At 44.0% G+C, this 12,996-nt stretch overlaps 1 protein-coding gene and 1 pseudogene across 5 annotated transcripts in view; one reads left to right on the forward strand and one right to left on the reverse strand.

Moving 5' to 3' along the window:
- Positions 1-1,828: 1,828 nt before the first annotated feature.
- Positions 1,829-5,741, reverse strand: LOC308435800 (heterogeneous nuclear ribonucleoprotein A1-like; annotated as a pseudogene). The gene is made up of 2 exons: positions 5,712-5,741; positions 1,829-2,926 (listed from the first exon to the last, which is right to left on the reverse strand). The product of its transcript is annotated as a heterogeneous nuclear ribonucleoprotein A1-like (transcript).
- Positions 5,742-6,402: 661 nt separating this feature from the next.
- Positions 6,403-12,996, forward strand: part of CROT (carnitine O-octanoyltransferase) — a 35,700-nt gene continuing 29,106 nt past the window's right edge. For 3 of the 4 annotated variants that reach the window (XR_013975503.1, XM_080936085.1, XM_080936087.1), the window contains exons 1-3: positions 6,403-6,488; positions 7,040-7,126; positions 9,839-9,974. Coding sequence is in view for 3 of the 4 variants with exons in the window: in XM_080936085.1 (XP_080792211.1) it covers positions 9,860-9,974 (115 nt within the window). In the remaining variant the exon portion in view is untranslated. The remainder of the gene's footprint in view (positions 6,489-7,039; positions 7,127-9,838; positions 9,975-12,996) is intronic. The other variant, XM_080936086.1, reaches the window with a different exon arrangement.

Below are 12,996 nucleotides of genomic sequence, written 5' to 3' on the forward strand. Positions count from 1 at the left end.
GTGGAAACAGGGAGATTGCTGGGACTTGCTGGCCTTGCCTGCATGGGGAGCTCCAGGCCAATAAGAGACCCTATCTAAAAACGAAAGAGAAAAGGAAAGATGGCAACCCAGAAACAATATCTAAGGTTGTTCTCTCTCTCTCTCTCTCTCTCTCTCTCTCTCTCTCTCTCTCTCTCTCTCACACACACACACACACACACAAAACACGTGCACTCAAACACATACTAACACACACAAGCATAAACAGATACAAAGAAAATCAAACGGTGGTAACATTCACCTGATAAATGGATATACTGTGATATTATTTGGCCCTGTAAAATAATGAAATACTGTTATAGCCAAAACCACAGATAAATCTGAAGAATGCAAGTCAAAGAATTCCAGTTACAAAAGGCCAGCTAGTATATGGTTCAGCTCTTGCAAAGTTTCTGGTTTAGGTATATCAACAGTGTCAGACAATACATGGCTGGTTACACAGGGCTGGGGAGTTAAGAGTAGGGTTGGATAGTGAGTGACTTCTAATGATATTTCTTTGAGGGAATAACAAAACATTCTAAAAATTACATTACAACTAAGTGTTGGCTAGTTTTTGCCTTCTTGACACAAATTAGAGGCACCTGGCAAGAAGAAACCAAAACTGAGGAATTACCTTCTGACTGGCCTATGTATAAGTCTGTGAGGACATTTTCATGGTTAATGGGCTATGGCTTCCTGGGCAGGTAGTGCTGTTAAGAAAGCAGGCTAAGCAAGCCACACAGGGAGCAAGTTAGTCAGTAGTAGCATTCCTCTGTGGCCTCTGCTTCAGTTCCTACCTTGACTTCTTATAATTACAAACTGTGATGTCAAAGTATAGGCCAAGTAAGTACTTTCTTGCTCTTGTTTGTTTTTAAAGGGCTAATAATTCCCAAACCAGGTGAGCTGAGAAACTGGACAGAAATGTAGAAGTGTTCTAACAGCGAGGATCAGGGAAGCTCCAGATGAGAGAAATACAAACTCCACTGTATAGGGTGGTTCTGATGCTTTGATCAGGAATTTGCATGAACACCGAAGGTCCTGCTCCCCAGCTGGTTCTTTCTCTCTCTCTCTTTCTTTCTTTCTTTCTTTCTTTCTTTCTTATTTCAAGAGAATTAAATTATTTATTGAGTACACATGATAATGGATGATACTCAGGCTTCATTCCCATCTGTTATTTTATCTGATACCGTTATTCAATTTTGATATTGCATAGGGTGTGCCAACAGCCATTTTATAACCAAACTGTGACCTTGCTTGATGACCCTTTCAATGGTGAAACTCCTTAAGTTACAGCAGTAGTTGGCAGTTTAACAACACCAAGGTTTTTTAAGACAATGGCTTCGCTACCCAAGCAACAACCATAAATAAATTGGAACTTGGCACTACCCTGAAGGAATTCTAACTTCCCACTGTTGGGGAAGTTTACCAAGATGGCTTCAGAGTAAACTAACTTTGCACAGCACATTAAAAAAAAAAAAAAAAAAAAAAGGACACGTCTGATTACTACACTTAGCAATTGATAGCATGGATAAAAAATGTCTACAGAAAAACCTTTTTTTTTTTTTTTTTTTGGAATGCTTTACACTTTTCACAGAATAGAAACTAAAATAACCTGTTATACAGTTAGTCACAAATACAGTCCTGGAGTTCTTGCCCACACACATGAGTACTGTCTAAATCATGTCCTCTTTGTAGCAGCGAGGTCCTGCCACCACTATGCTGGGCTGAGTTCACAATGTGTTGTAACCTGTGGCTTCCCTGTGGCTTCTCTGGCTCTGCTCTCCTGCTGAGCTTTGTTTCCTGGCTGTGACTAGAACCTCCTGCCACTGCCACAGCTACTGCTGCCATGGGAACCGCCATATCCACCTTGGTTTTGTGGCTTAGCAAAGTGTTGGCCTCCGCCACCATAGAGGCCAGAGCTCTTGCCTCCAAAGTTTCCTCCCTTCATCGGTCCAAATTCTGAAGACTGGTTGTTGTAATTGCCAAAACCATTGTAGCTTTCACCACCGCCAAAATTACTTCCACTACCACTGCCAAAGCTTCCTCTGCCTCCTCCGCTGTCATCGCTGCCACTCCCACCAGAGCCACTGCCCTGGTTTCCATGGTCCTGTCCACCACTTCCATAGCCTCTGCTTCCGCCAGAGTAACCAGGGCTGCCTCTTCCATAGCCACCATCATTGCCAAATCCACTACAGCCATCCCCATTGCCACCATATCCACCACCACCACCACCACCACCACGGCTGCCACCAAAGCCACCATGACCACTGAAGTGCCCTCCTCGACCAAAATTGTCATTGCCACCAAAACTACCTTCACAACCACCACCAAAGTTTCTGGAACCACTTGGACCTCGCTGGAGGAACGAAGCACTAGCCATCTCTTGCTTCGATAGAGCCTTTCAAAGTTGTCGCCATTCACAGTATGGCATTTCTGAATAACAATCTTATCCACAGACTCATGGTCATCAATGGTGACAAAAACAAAGCCCCTCTTTTTTCCCACTGCCTCTGCCAGTCATAACTTCTATGACTTCAGTTTTCCCATACTGCTCAAAATAATCTCGTAGGGATGTTCTTCAGTGTCTTCTTTAATACCACCAACAAAGAAAGATCTTTCACCCAGTTAAGGGGGCGCCTGGTCTCTGAGAATCTTCTCGACACAGCTCTCTTGGGTTCCACAACTCTTCCATCCACCTTGTGTGGTCTTACATTCATGGCGGCATCCACTTCCTCCACAGTGGCGTATGTGACAAACCCAAAGCCCTTGGATCTCTCAAAACAGCTCCTCAGACTCTCGTCGGTTGTTTCGAAGCTCAGCTGTCGGATGAAGAGCTTCCGCAGCTGTTCCGGCTCTTTGGGAGACTTAGACATAACGGGTGATGAGAGCCTTCAGCATGCTTCCTCGGCTGCGAGAAAGAGCAGAAAGACCCCAACTGGTTCCTAACTTCAAGAAAGACGCTAGCAGACAATGGCTGGGCGGAAGAGGCAAGACTTCCAGGTTCCTGCTAGCAGGCTAGGAGACATGGGAGGGGGAAAGAAAATTCACCATGCTCCGGAGGGTGAGATCCCAGGTGAATGACCATTGGCCGCTTCCTCAACTGGGCCTGGGGTAGCAGCAGGAGATTAGTTGACGGCAGATTTAGGGTGGTGAGCAAGGAGAAGGTAACCAGGCTGCTATGTTGAGATTTAGAGATGTTGAGCTGAGAGTGAAGAAAAGGGTACACTAGCCAAGGAAAGCTTAGAAGAGCCCAGCCACTGAGCTAAAAGCATATTAAAATAAGCTAGTGGCTAGTGTGTGTGTGTGTGTGTGTATGTTTCACCCGTGGATCTAAGGGGACCTGGGTGGGGGTTGGTAGCTTGGTCCACCGGAGCTTAAAGCCGGGTAGTAGAAACTACACACTACAGACTTTTTAAAAATTTAATTTCAGTTTATAATATTTGCAACGTTGAGACTGCAGCGGAACAGAACTGGAGAGACCTTTACCCTTTATTGTTCTGAGCAGAGCACAGTTTGCTTTTGTACAGGTTGGTTGCTCTTATTTCCGGGTTGTCGCGTCCATCAACCCTGGTCTAATAGAAGTGGTAAGTGCTTTACCACAGGACAGGATAGCACATTAACACAGACAATGTGGTCACAAGTATAATTAAATATTTATTTATACACTTCAAAGAAGCGGTCTTTTGGGGAGGGGGTATAAATTGCAACTCAATACAGCTGTAAACATTTAAATGCTCAGTTTAGGAGTAAGGAAATTGTCCGAGGTATGAAGATCACACAGTTAAGCTGCACTTCTCTGATTTGGGGGGTGGGGGCAGACTTTGATTTACGATGGCAGTCAAAATCTATCATTAGTGCAGAAGTGAGCTCATCTGTATGAGACAGTACGCATGTGCCTTTGGGAGGGGGCAGTCATTTTTTTGGAGGGTGCACTGAGACAGCTCAGTTAATTTTTAACATCTATTTGTATCTAGTTAGCTGTTGGCTGTTTCCCCAAATAACTATGCCCATAGTCTCCCCTCCTTAAAAATAAGAAAATATATTTCTTCAGTGCACTCATTTAGGATAAATTTAGGTTAGAGGTCTATCCCATAGATTAAGGCTAGATATTATACTCCATTACCTATTAAATCCACAGGCCTCATTAGTAAGCTGGCTTTGAGGATAGATATAAGAACTTAGAATTTTCTTATAATTTTTGTAGTCAACTCTATCCAGACTTGTCTGCAAAGGTCTTTTACTTTTGTGGTATATGGAGAAAGAGCTACACTGAATGGACTCTGGGCAGACCGAGCATGTCAAACATGGTCCTGGCAGGCATTGCCCTTCCCACCGTCTTGCTAAAAACCATTAGATTACACATCCAAAGCTAGCCAACAAGGTCTATTCCCTTATTTGGTCACTTCCTCCTCTAGAGGCTGACTACCAAGGTCTAGTAATCAAAATATTGCTGCCCGGCAATCAACCCCTTTATTTGACTCACCCAATGTCTAATTAAAAGTAAACAGCTCATCCTAGCTAGGGGTTTCCCCTTTACTTTTATAAACTGCCATTTGCCTGTGCGCTACATCTCTATCCAGACGTAGCCCTCTGTCCTGGGGTCCTGGGTCCATATGGATACCTTCATACACAGTGCTACAAGAGAATGGTTTTTATAGAAACTTTAAAAAGTTATAATCACCACTAATAGCCATTTTTAAGACTTGGGACAACTTGTTTCTGTAAGACAAAAGCTTGGAACACCTTCAGCCATTAAGACATGTCTATACCGCACTAAGAAATACAAGCTTGTTCAAATTTAATCTGAGTGCTACATGATTTGAAACTTGACATTAAAATATCTATTGTACATTCAGTAGAAAACATTTTAAGGATTCTGCTTATCCATATTTTACACAGATGGTCATTTTTTCCCCACACACTCCACGTTCCACTGATTTGCTTCAGTCCCACAGTTTTCTCTTTCTGAGAAGCCACACTCTTTATAGAAACACTGTTTCTACTTAATGAGGCCAGGAAGAAGAGAAACTTGCAGCAGGGCTGAGATGTTGCTCATCGGTAGAGACCCTGTCTACCTGGGTTGATCCCATTGCTAATCACACAAACATAATGAAGCTGAGTGATCCTAAAATTTTTCTTTTGCCACCAGCAAACATTCAATATGCATAAACTTCTAAAGAGGTGCCAAAAATTTTCTCTAAAAAAATTAAGACAATGAAGGTTTCTGAGAAATCCCGTCAGTCTAAGAATTCTATCTTGTAAGCCTAATATGACATTATCCAGAATGTAACACTTACATACTATGGAGGGGGGAAAGTTCTTTAGCACATTGAGAAGCTTAGAGAGATCATTCAGCTTGATTATGGAATACCTCCAGCAAGCTGTACAGTCATGAAGCATAGCAGTAATTCTGTAGGAAACTCAGGACTATTCATGACAAGTCCTTCAATGACACATAGTCTCAACTCAGTTCAGAGCAGACTTTACTAATCAAAAGGATTTCGGTAAGAGCAGCTTTTAACATACTAATTTGAAAGGAAGTCTTTAAACTGTGTCGAGTTTACATGCATGAGCATGTAAAAAAAAAATTCCTTCCACGAAAATAAAACAGAAGAACAAATAAACTGTATATAAGCTTAAAATTGAAACAATTAATTTCAGGAGGTAAACTTAAAAAAAAAAAATGCACTGACCTGTGAAACTAAATTGACCTCATAGTCTTCCTCTAGAACTTGCTAACTTTCTGGATTAAAATGCTACTTCTTGGGCTAAAAAATTCTGGCAAGATCAAAGTTTGAAGCTTGAACACTGCTACAGACTCCAAGGGTTTGCAGCAGAGGGCTGGGAGCTGGCAAAATCTTAGTCTCAAAGAGGTGACGAGGCCAAACCGGATCCGTTCGTTCTGCGGCTATTCTCTTACCAGCACACAGGGCAGACAAAATAAAATGTCTTAGTACAACTCTAGCACAAATTCTTGCTTGGGCCATGCAAAGGAGGCTCGCACTCTCAAGGGGAGCGACTGGGAAGAAAGAACATAGTGCCAAGCGCCTAAGAGTTTGGTACAAAGCAGGCTGAGCCGCGGGGCCTCATTACCCAGCTGTGCCCAAGTGTGGGCCGAGCCGCCTACATCTCTGGACCGAGGCCAATCTCCCGCAGCATCCGGAAGGAAGCTGCTGTCGCTCTGACTTCAGAGCGCTACTCCGATTTTCCGCTCGCGTTCCCGGGGGTCTGCAGCCTGGGACGCAACCAGAACCGGGGAAGCCGGAGGGGGCGGGACCAGAAAGCTTCGCGAGCCCACCCCTTCCAGCGTGGGGTGGGACCCTCGCGGCTTTCCGTCCAATCCCGTTCCCCGACGCGCGCAGGGCGGGACCCTCGCGGCTTTCCGTTCTAGTCCGGCTTCAGGGCAGCCAAAGGCTGGCAGGCCGACGGGGCTGGTCGCTGAGTGCAGAGGGCGAAGCAGGTTGCGGGAGGTGAGGCTTCTGGGGCCGGCTGCTCGCTCTCCTTCCTCGCCCAAGCGGCGAGGGATCGAGGGCTATTGCAGTAGCGCGGAGGCGAGCTGAGTGCAGTCGAACTGTGCATCGAGGCGCCCCGGTCTGGCGCGGGCGTGGTGTCCCTCCCCTCAGCATCTCGTCCTTCTGGTTTGGGGTGTCCCCTCCATCCTCCCAGTTGCACCCGCCTTGCTGGAGTGTCGGAGTGTTTGATCGATTGGTTGGTTTTGCGTGTGCATGTTTTCTGGTTTTTCTCCCCTTGTCCTCATCCTCGGTGCAGAGCCACCCTTGTTTTGGAGGGAGGGGTTTCTGAACTTTATGGCTTTCTGCTGCAACCTCACTGCGGGCACCGGGCACCGGAAGGTTCCTTGTGTCCCTTGGGTCCCTCTAATAGGCAGCCTGGAACCTAGCTAGCTCTGTAGTGATTTAAACTTGATGTCTAGCAGATGTTCGTTCACTGTATGTTTCCAGCTTCTTTCACTACCCCTCTCTCCTTTCCTGGTTTTTACTTGAGTATTTCTTCCTTGCCACAGTCAGCAGGCTTGGCCAGTCTGTGGTTTCCAATCAGAATTGTCCAAGCAGGCTCCTGGAAGTCCTGAGCACTTCATCTTGGTTTACTGGTATGTGACTCTATTTGTTTACTTCCTGGTTCTCTTTTTCCACCTCTCTCGTTCGCATCGCCTTGCTTTCAGAAAGTCCATTGTCATCGTTTTCTTAACGCTTTTGGGATCATTTAACTCAGTTTATATGGTTGAGAACAGAACATAAGACAACGCTTAAAGAATCTGTAATCAGCTTAACCTTGCAGGTGTACAATTAGTCCGCTTGTCGTCTGCTCCGTGGGGTCTATTAAGTGACAAGGAAGTGTAATGAGAACAGCTTGCCCTGCATGCTTTTATTAGTTTCCTATTGCTGTCACTGCAGCGACAGTGTTCAGTGGTTAAAGGAACTCAGACTTCGAGTTACCGTAGATCTGAAGTCTGAGTGAGTTTAGCTGCAAGAGAGAGATCAAGGTTTCTGTTATAAGTAACTTTCTGAAGTTTTAGGGGGAGAATCCCTTTTCGGGCTAATTCAAGTTGGCTGAAATTCAATTCCTGCTCACTTGCATCAGGATTAAGGTTTCCATTTCCTGTCAATCCTGTTTGTCTCTGAGTTCATTAAGGACTAGAATGTAGACCTAGAAGCGTGGTAGCATCTCTGCCCCAAGATCTCAAATGATTGCATTAAGTCCTCTCTATTTTAAGCTCATTACCATAGGAGTGATGATGTTCTATCATGACAAGTTCTGGAGACTAAAAAGGGTAGGTAGAAGTCAAGGTCATCGTAACAATTCTGCCCAGTAAAGTCCATGATATAGTTGTTTCAGGATGAGTTGCTTTTTATGGCATTAATGATATGGTTATACGTTCAAAGATAAAGAGATTCAGTTAAAGTTACTTGCCTAGAGCTGGGTGGGTGTTGGCATATGACTTTATTCCCAGCACCAAGGAGGCAGAGGCAGGCAGGCCCATGTGAGCAAGTCTGGTTTACAATAGCTAGTTAGAGGTCTGCCTGGGGTATCTTGTGATATTGTCTCAAAAAAAAAAAAAAAAAAAAAAAAAAAAGACAAATTTTGAGGCCCAGTTAGATGAATCATTGGATATTGGCAGATATTGGCACCTGCAGGCAAGTCGGATGACCCAAGTGTGATCCCCAGAACCCACTGGATAGAAATGGAGAATGAACTCCTGTGAGCTGTCCTTTGGCTTCCCCACATATGCTATGGCAGCCCATCACAAAATAAATGATTTTCTTTCTTTCTTTTTTTTTTTTTTTTTTTTTTAGTCACTTGCCTAGGAGCAAATGGTTAGAAAATGGCTGAATCTGTATTTGGGACCAAGGACGACATTTCCGTTAGGGCCAAAGTGGCTATTAATATTCAAATGGGATGTAAGTGCAGTCATTAAAAAGAAAGGGTTGGGACTTTGAGGTCCTATATACTTACTGTCTGACTATGTCTACTGCAGTAGTCTAACCTGTTCTCTGTAACAAAGCCAACAATACAGTGGCATTAAGAAAACATCAGGGCTGTGTTATCTGGTGTCACTATATTACCCAGTCTGATCTTAAACTCCTGGGCTGAAGCAACCCTCCTGCTATTGCAGCTGGACCCATGGCACCATGCCCTGCACTGGGCCTTTTCCTCTCTGTTTTCCTTTCTCATCTAGAAGTAGAAAGGTGATTCTGACATAATGGCTTCTGAAAATGGGTCCAAGGTGCCTGTTCTGGTTGGCAGCCAGCGGGCCAGCACTGCAAAGGAGATAAAGAACAGAGAGAGAGAGAGTATGTCATGCATCTGAGGACTATGACCAGGAAGTGACATATGGGGGGGGGCAGAGAAATACAGATAGGTTACTACACACACACACACACACACACACACACACACGTACACATAGCAAAAATTCTAGATTTGGTTACTATGGGAGAAAAGGTATTAGTCAAAAATAACCTGTCATGTCTTTGTTTTTGATATTGTTAACTTTTGTAACATATAAATAGTATATTTTATTTAACATTGCTGTTTTAAAATAGGGTATGATAGGACAGGAACTTTTTATTCAGTATCAATTCTTTGTTTTCTTAGTTACTAGTTTTATATGGAATTTATAAATGATTCTTTCAGAGATCTTATATTTTCTTTAGTACCAATATAGCCTATTATTGTATGGTGTTAGTCTTATTTTGATGAAAATTAGCACAAATGTAGAAAATATTCAAGTTTGGTTTGTGATACTTGAAGCCAGTGTGGTTAGGGCCCATGCCATCTGCACAGAATTAAGTGACATCATAAAAAGTCACATGAATTCTTACCGTCTATAATATCCAATGACCAATTGTTCCACACCCCTGCGTATGCTTCTCAGAGTTTCTCAGACCATAATCTTGTTCTACACATCTAACCCTGCCCACCCAGCAAGATTCTCTGTGGGTTTCTATTGCCTCATCGGCAGGGAAAGTACAACCTACTATATCTGTATTTGGCTATCATGTATGACCTCTTAAACATGACTAAACCTGAGAAGCTTGTTTTCATATGGAAAGTGGCAGAGTTACCTCTGGAAGACAGTGTTAAGGTTAGGAGTAAGCGTGTTTTCTGTACCACCTTACCACCTGGTGTTACAGTGGTCACAGCTACTAGTCTTACTGATGACACTTTGTTCCTGGCATGGTAAATTCGCATTCTTAATATTAAAGTTGGTTTTCCTTATCTGACAAGTTTGCAAATCGTTAATGGGTTTGAAATTGTGCCTGATGTCTTGCTTTTTCTTCTTCTATTTTTTTTCTTTTAGTTTTCTTACTGTGACTATACCATGGAAAATCAATTGGCTAAATCAATTGAAGAACGGACATTTCAGTACCAGGACTCTCTTCCACCATTGCCTGTTCCTTCACTTGAAGAATCATTAAAAAAATACCTTGAATCGGGTATGTTCATAATCTGGTGTAAATTAATATTGTTAGTAACACAGAAACGACATAGGTCAGGTCTCATTCTAGATGCCTCTAGGCTCATCCTGAAAGCTTCTTGGAAGTTGTTTCTTCCCACAGTTTGAAAAGTCCGATGGTATTAGTAGGCCTGCAGTGTAAATGTAAGTCCTTTGTCTCTACCCCCTTCTGCAAGTCCCATGCAGGGCAAAGATTATGAAATCCTCTGTGTTTCTATTGCTATCACCATATTTGAAATAATCTCACACTTCTCAGATCGTGTGGTTTTAATATTATAATTACTTAAGATAGTTTTGTGGCTTGCTCCCTAGCATCTGTCCTGAGCATATGTACACTCCGTCGTATCCAGATTTCCCTCACATTCTCATTTTCCAGGTATAGAATCCCCGCTTTAAATCAGCAGCCACCTGACTTTAAAAAATGTTACCTTAGTTCACCTGGCCACTCAGGGTCTAGAGCAGTGGTCCTCAGCCTTCCTGATGCTGCGGCCCATGTTGTCCTCATGTTGTGGTAACCCATATCTATGAAATTACTCTTGTTCCTACTTAGTAACTGTAAACTTGGTGATGTTTTGAATCATAATGTAAGTATATGTTTTTCAATGGTCGGAGGCCATTAAACCCCCTAGGGGTTTGCAACCCACAGGTTGAGAATCACTGATTTACAGATATATAGTTGTTCATAAATGAGTGTCATTTCACTCTGGCATGTATTTGCTGCATTTCCTCCTTTTCCATTGCTTAATTTTTTCCCTTTGTATTCACAATTTGTTCCTAAACTCTTGACTGGGTGAGCATTCTTGGATACAGTTAGGCATGAAATACTGGGTCAGTTGTATTTCCTCTTTAAAAACGGGCTTTGTGGATCTCTCTTTTCCTTCTCCTCCCTTTGTCCCCTCTTTTCTTAGGCTTGCTGCACAGCTGCTGTGCAGGGCGTTTCCTTTGCCAACATCTGGCCGCCCTCTTCACTTCTCCCCTATGTACTCTTTCTCTGTATGCTTTCTTACATTGCTTCATCCTTGGAGCTGCCTGTGAAAGATACTTGAGAAGGCAAAGAAGAGCTAAATGTTTTCACTTGGTTTCTTTCTATTTTTTATCCGAGTGGAGATTTCTGAATTGGGCGTGCTTTAAGACTTTCCAAGGCCTTGTTTGTTACTTATGGGAAACATAGTGCCGTTTTGATTTTGGGGTCCCTCCCACCTCATTTCCTTCCCAACTTCATGTACCTTTTAAAGTTATCATTAGTTTATTTAACTAACCTACAGATTCTAACTAGTGCAGCCTGTGTGAGCCCTGCAGTGGGGCATGGGGAGCTGACTAGGGGCTACACTTCTAAAGAAAGGTAACTCCCCGTCAGTAGCTCTGCTAGGGATGAAGCCTTGGCAGCCCCTCCCCACTCCATGCTGGGATCAGCCTCTTGGTCGTGGTCCTGTGCAGATAAATATATGGCTGAGGTCCTGAGTGCATCCGCGGCGTGTCCAGGGGACAGCATTTCACAACACTCCTTCCTGTGCTCTGCTCTTCTGTTCCTCCTCCTCCCCCTCCTCCTCCCCCTCCTCCTCCTCCCCCTCCTCCTCCCCCTCCTCCTCTCCCTCCTCCTCCTCCCCCTCCTCCTCCCCCTCCTCCTCCCCCTCTTCCTCCTCCCCCTCCTCCTCCCCCTCCTCCTCCCCCTCCTCCTCCTCCCCTCTTCCTCCTCCCCCTCCTCCTCCTCCTCCCCCTCCCCCTCCTCCTCCCCCTCCTCCTCCTCCTCCTCCTCCCCCTCCTCCTCCCCCTCTTCCTCCTCCTCCCTGATTCCTGAATTTCAGTAAGGGGATTGATAGAGATGTACTGCGTACTCCCGAAAACTTAGCCACTCATCCTTACACTTTAAACAGTGACAAGTCTCCGAATTAACTACTACCTACTATAGGAAGAAGCTTCTTTACCAAGGTTGAGCGCATTACAAACCAAAAAAAAAAAAAAAAAAAAAAAAAAAAAAATTAGAAGTAACTTGAACAACATGATTATTTTGGAAAACTATATTTTTTATTCCCCCCCTAGGGCTTGTGATTTGTCTGTCAATGGGTTTTGATTATATTTAAAGGGTGAGGCATAAATTTTCTCCTGTGGCCTCAAATCCTGTAAAGAGCATGGTTACCCCTTAAACAGTCTTGCCTCTGTTGCAACTGTGGTTACAGTGTTGCCTTATAGGTTGGTGCAGAGTCCAGCACTGCATTCGCTTTTGATGGCTGTTACCCGCACTGACAACATAGCACCTTCCAGCAGTACGTAAGCCAGCCAGCATTGGAGAGTTTCCTGGTCAGCTCATTGGTTTCCCTGTGTCCTGCAACCAAAGTGCGTGACTTCTTTATAGTAAAGTCTTACTGTCCAGCCATTGTGGGCACAAAGACTGGTGGCAACAGCCTGTATTGTTTTGGGTGCCTCCCTGACCTGTAGCTCATTGGTAGGGAAGCCATCCCTGTCACAGAGCATTTGGTTCCTGACCAGAGTTCAGGAATTCAAGGCGTATGGTAACTTCAGAAACAAAAGGAAAGGAAGGGAGTGTAGGGCACCTTTGTTCAGACTCCCCTTTTAAACAGTGTATTTTTGATTAGGTTACAAAGTAGCAGGGTTTCATAAATCCTTAGTTTATGGTGCAGTTTATCCACCTCTCTATGCCACCTTTCTCCCACCCCAAACTGATTTCCATGTAAACCTTTAGCTTCCGGTTCTCTTTCTGCATTCTTTCATGCATGTGTATTCTATCCCCTTGTACTCTGTTTTTAACTTGGATTGCAAACCCATAGGTCTCTACATGGTTTCTTCATATGTTCTTCATTTTTGGTTTCAACCGCTCCTGGTTTCTTATTCCTACACACCTACCTCCATTTGAGTGACCCAGACGGGTCCCCCAGTCTGTTTCTTTCTTTTTAATTCCCCCTTTAGCCCTTATAAGTGTAATTACCATTACACTCTAAGCTACTCAGATCAGCTACATTCTTTCTTACCCTGTAAAGATCATG

The sequence above is a fragment of the Micromys minutus genome, assembly GCF_963924665.1.
Source record: "Micromys minutus genome assembly, chromosome: 23".
In the NCBI taxonomy this organism is placed as follows: Eukaryota; Metazoa; Chordata; class Mammalia; order Rodentia; family Muridae; genus Micromys; species Micromys minutus.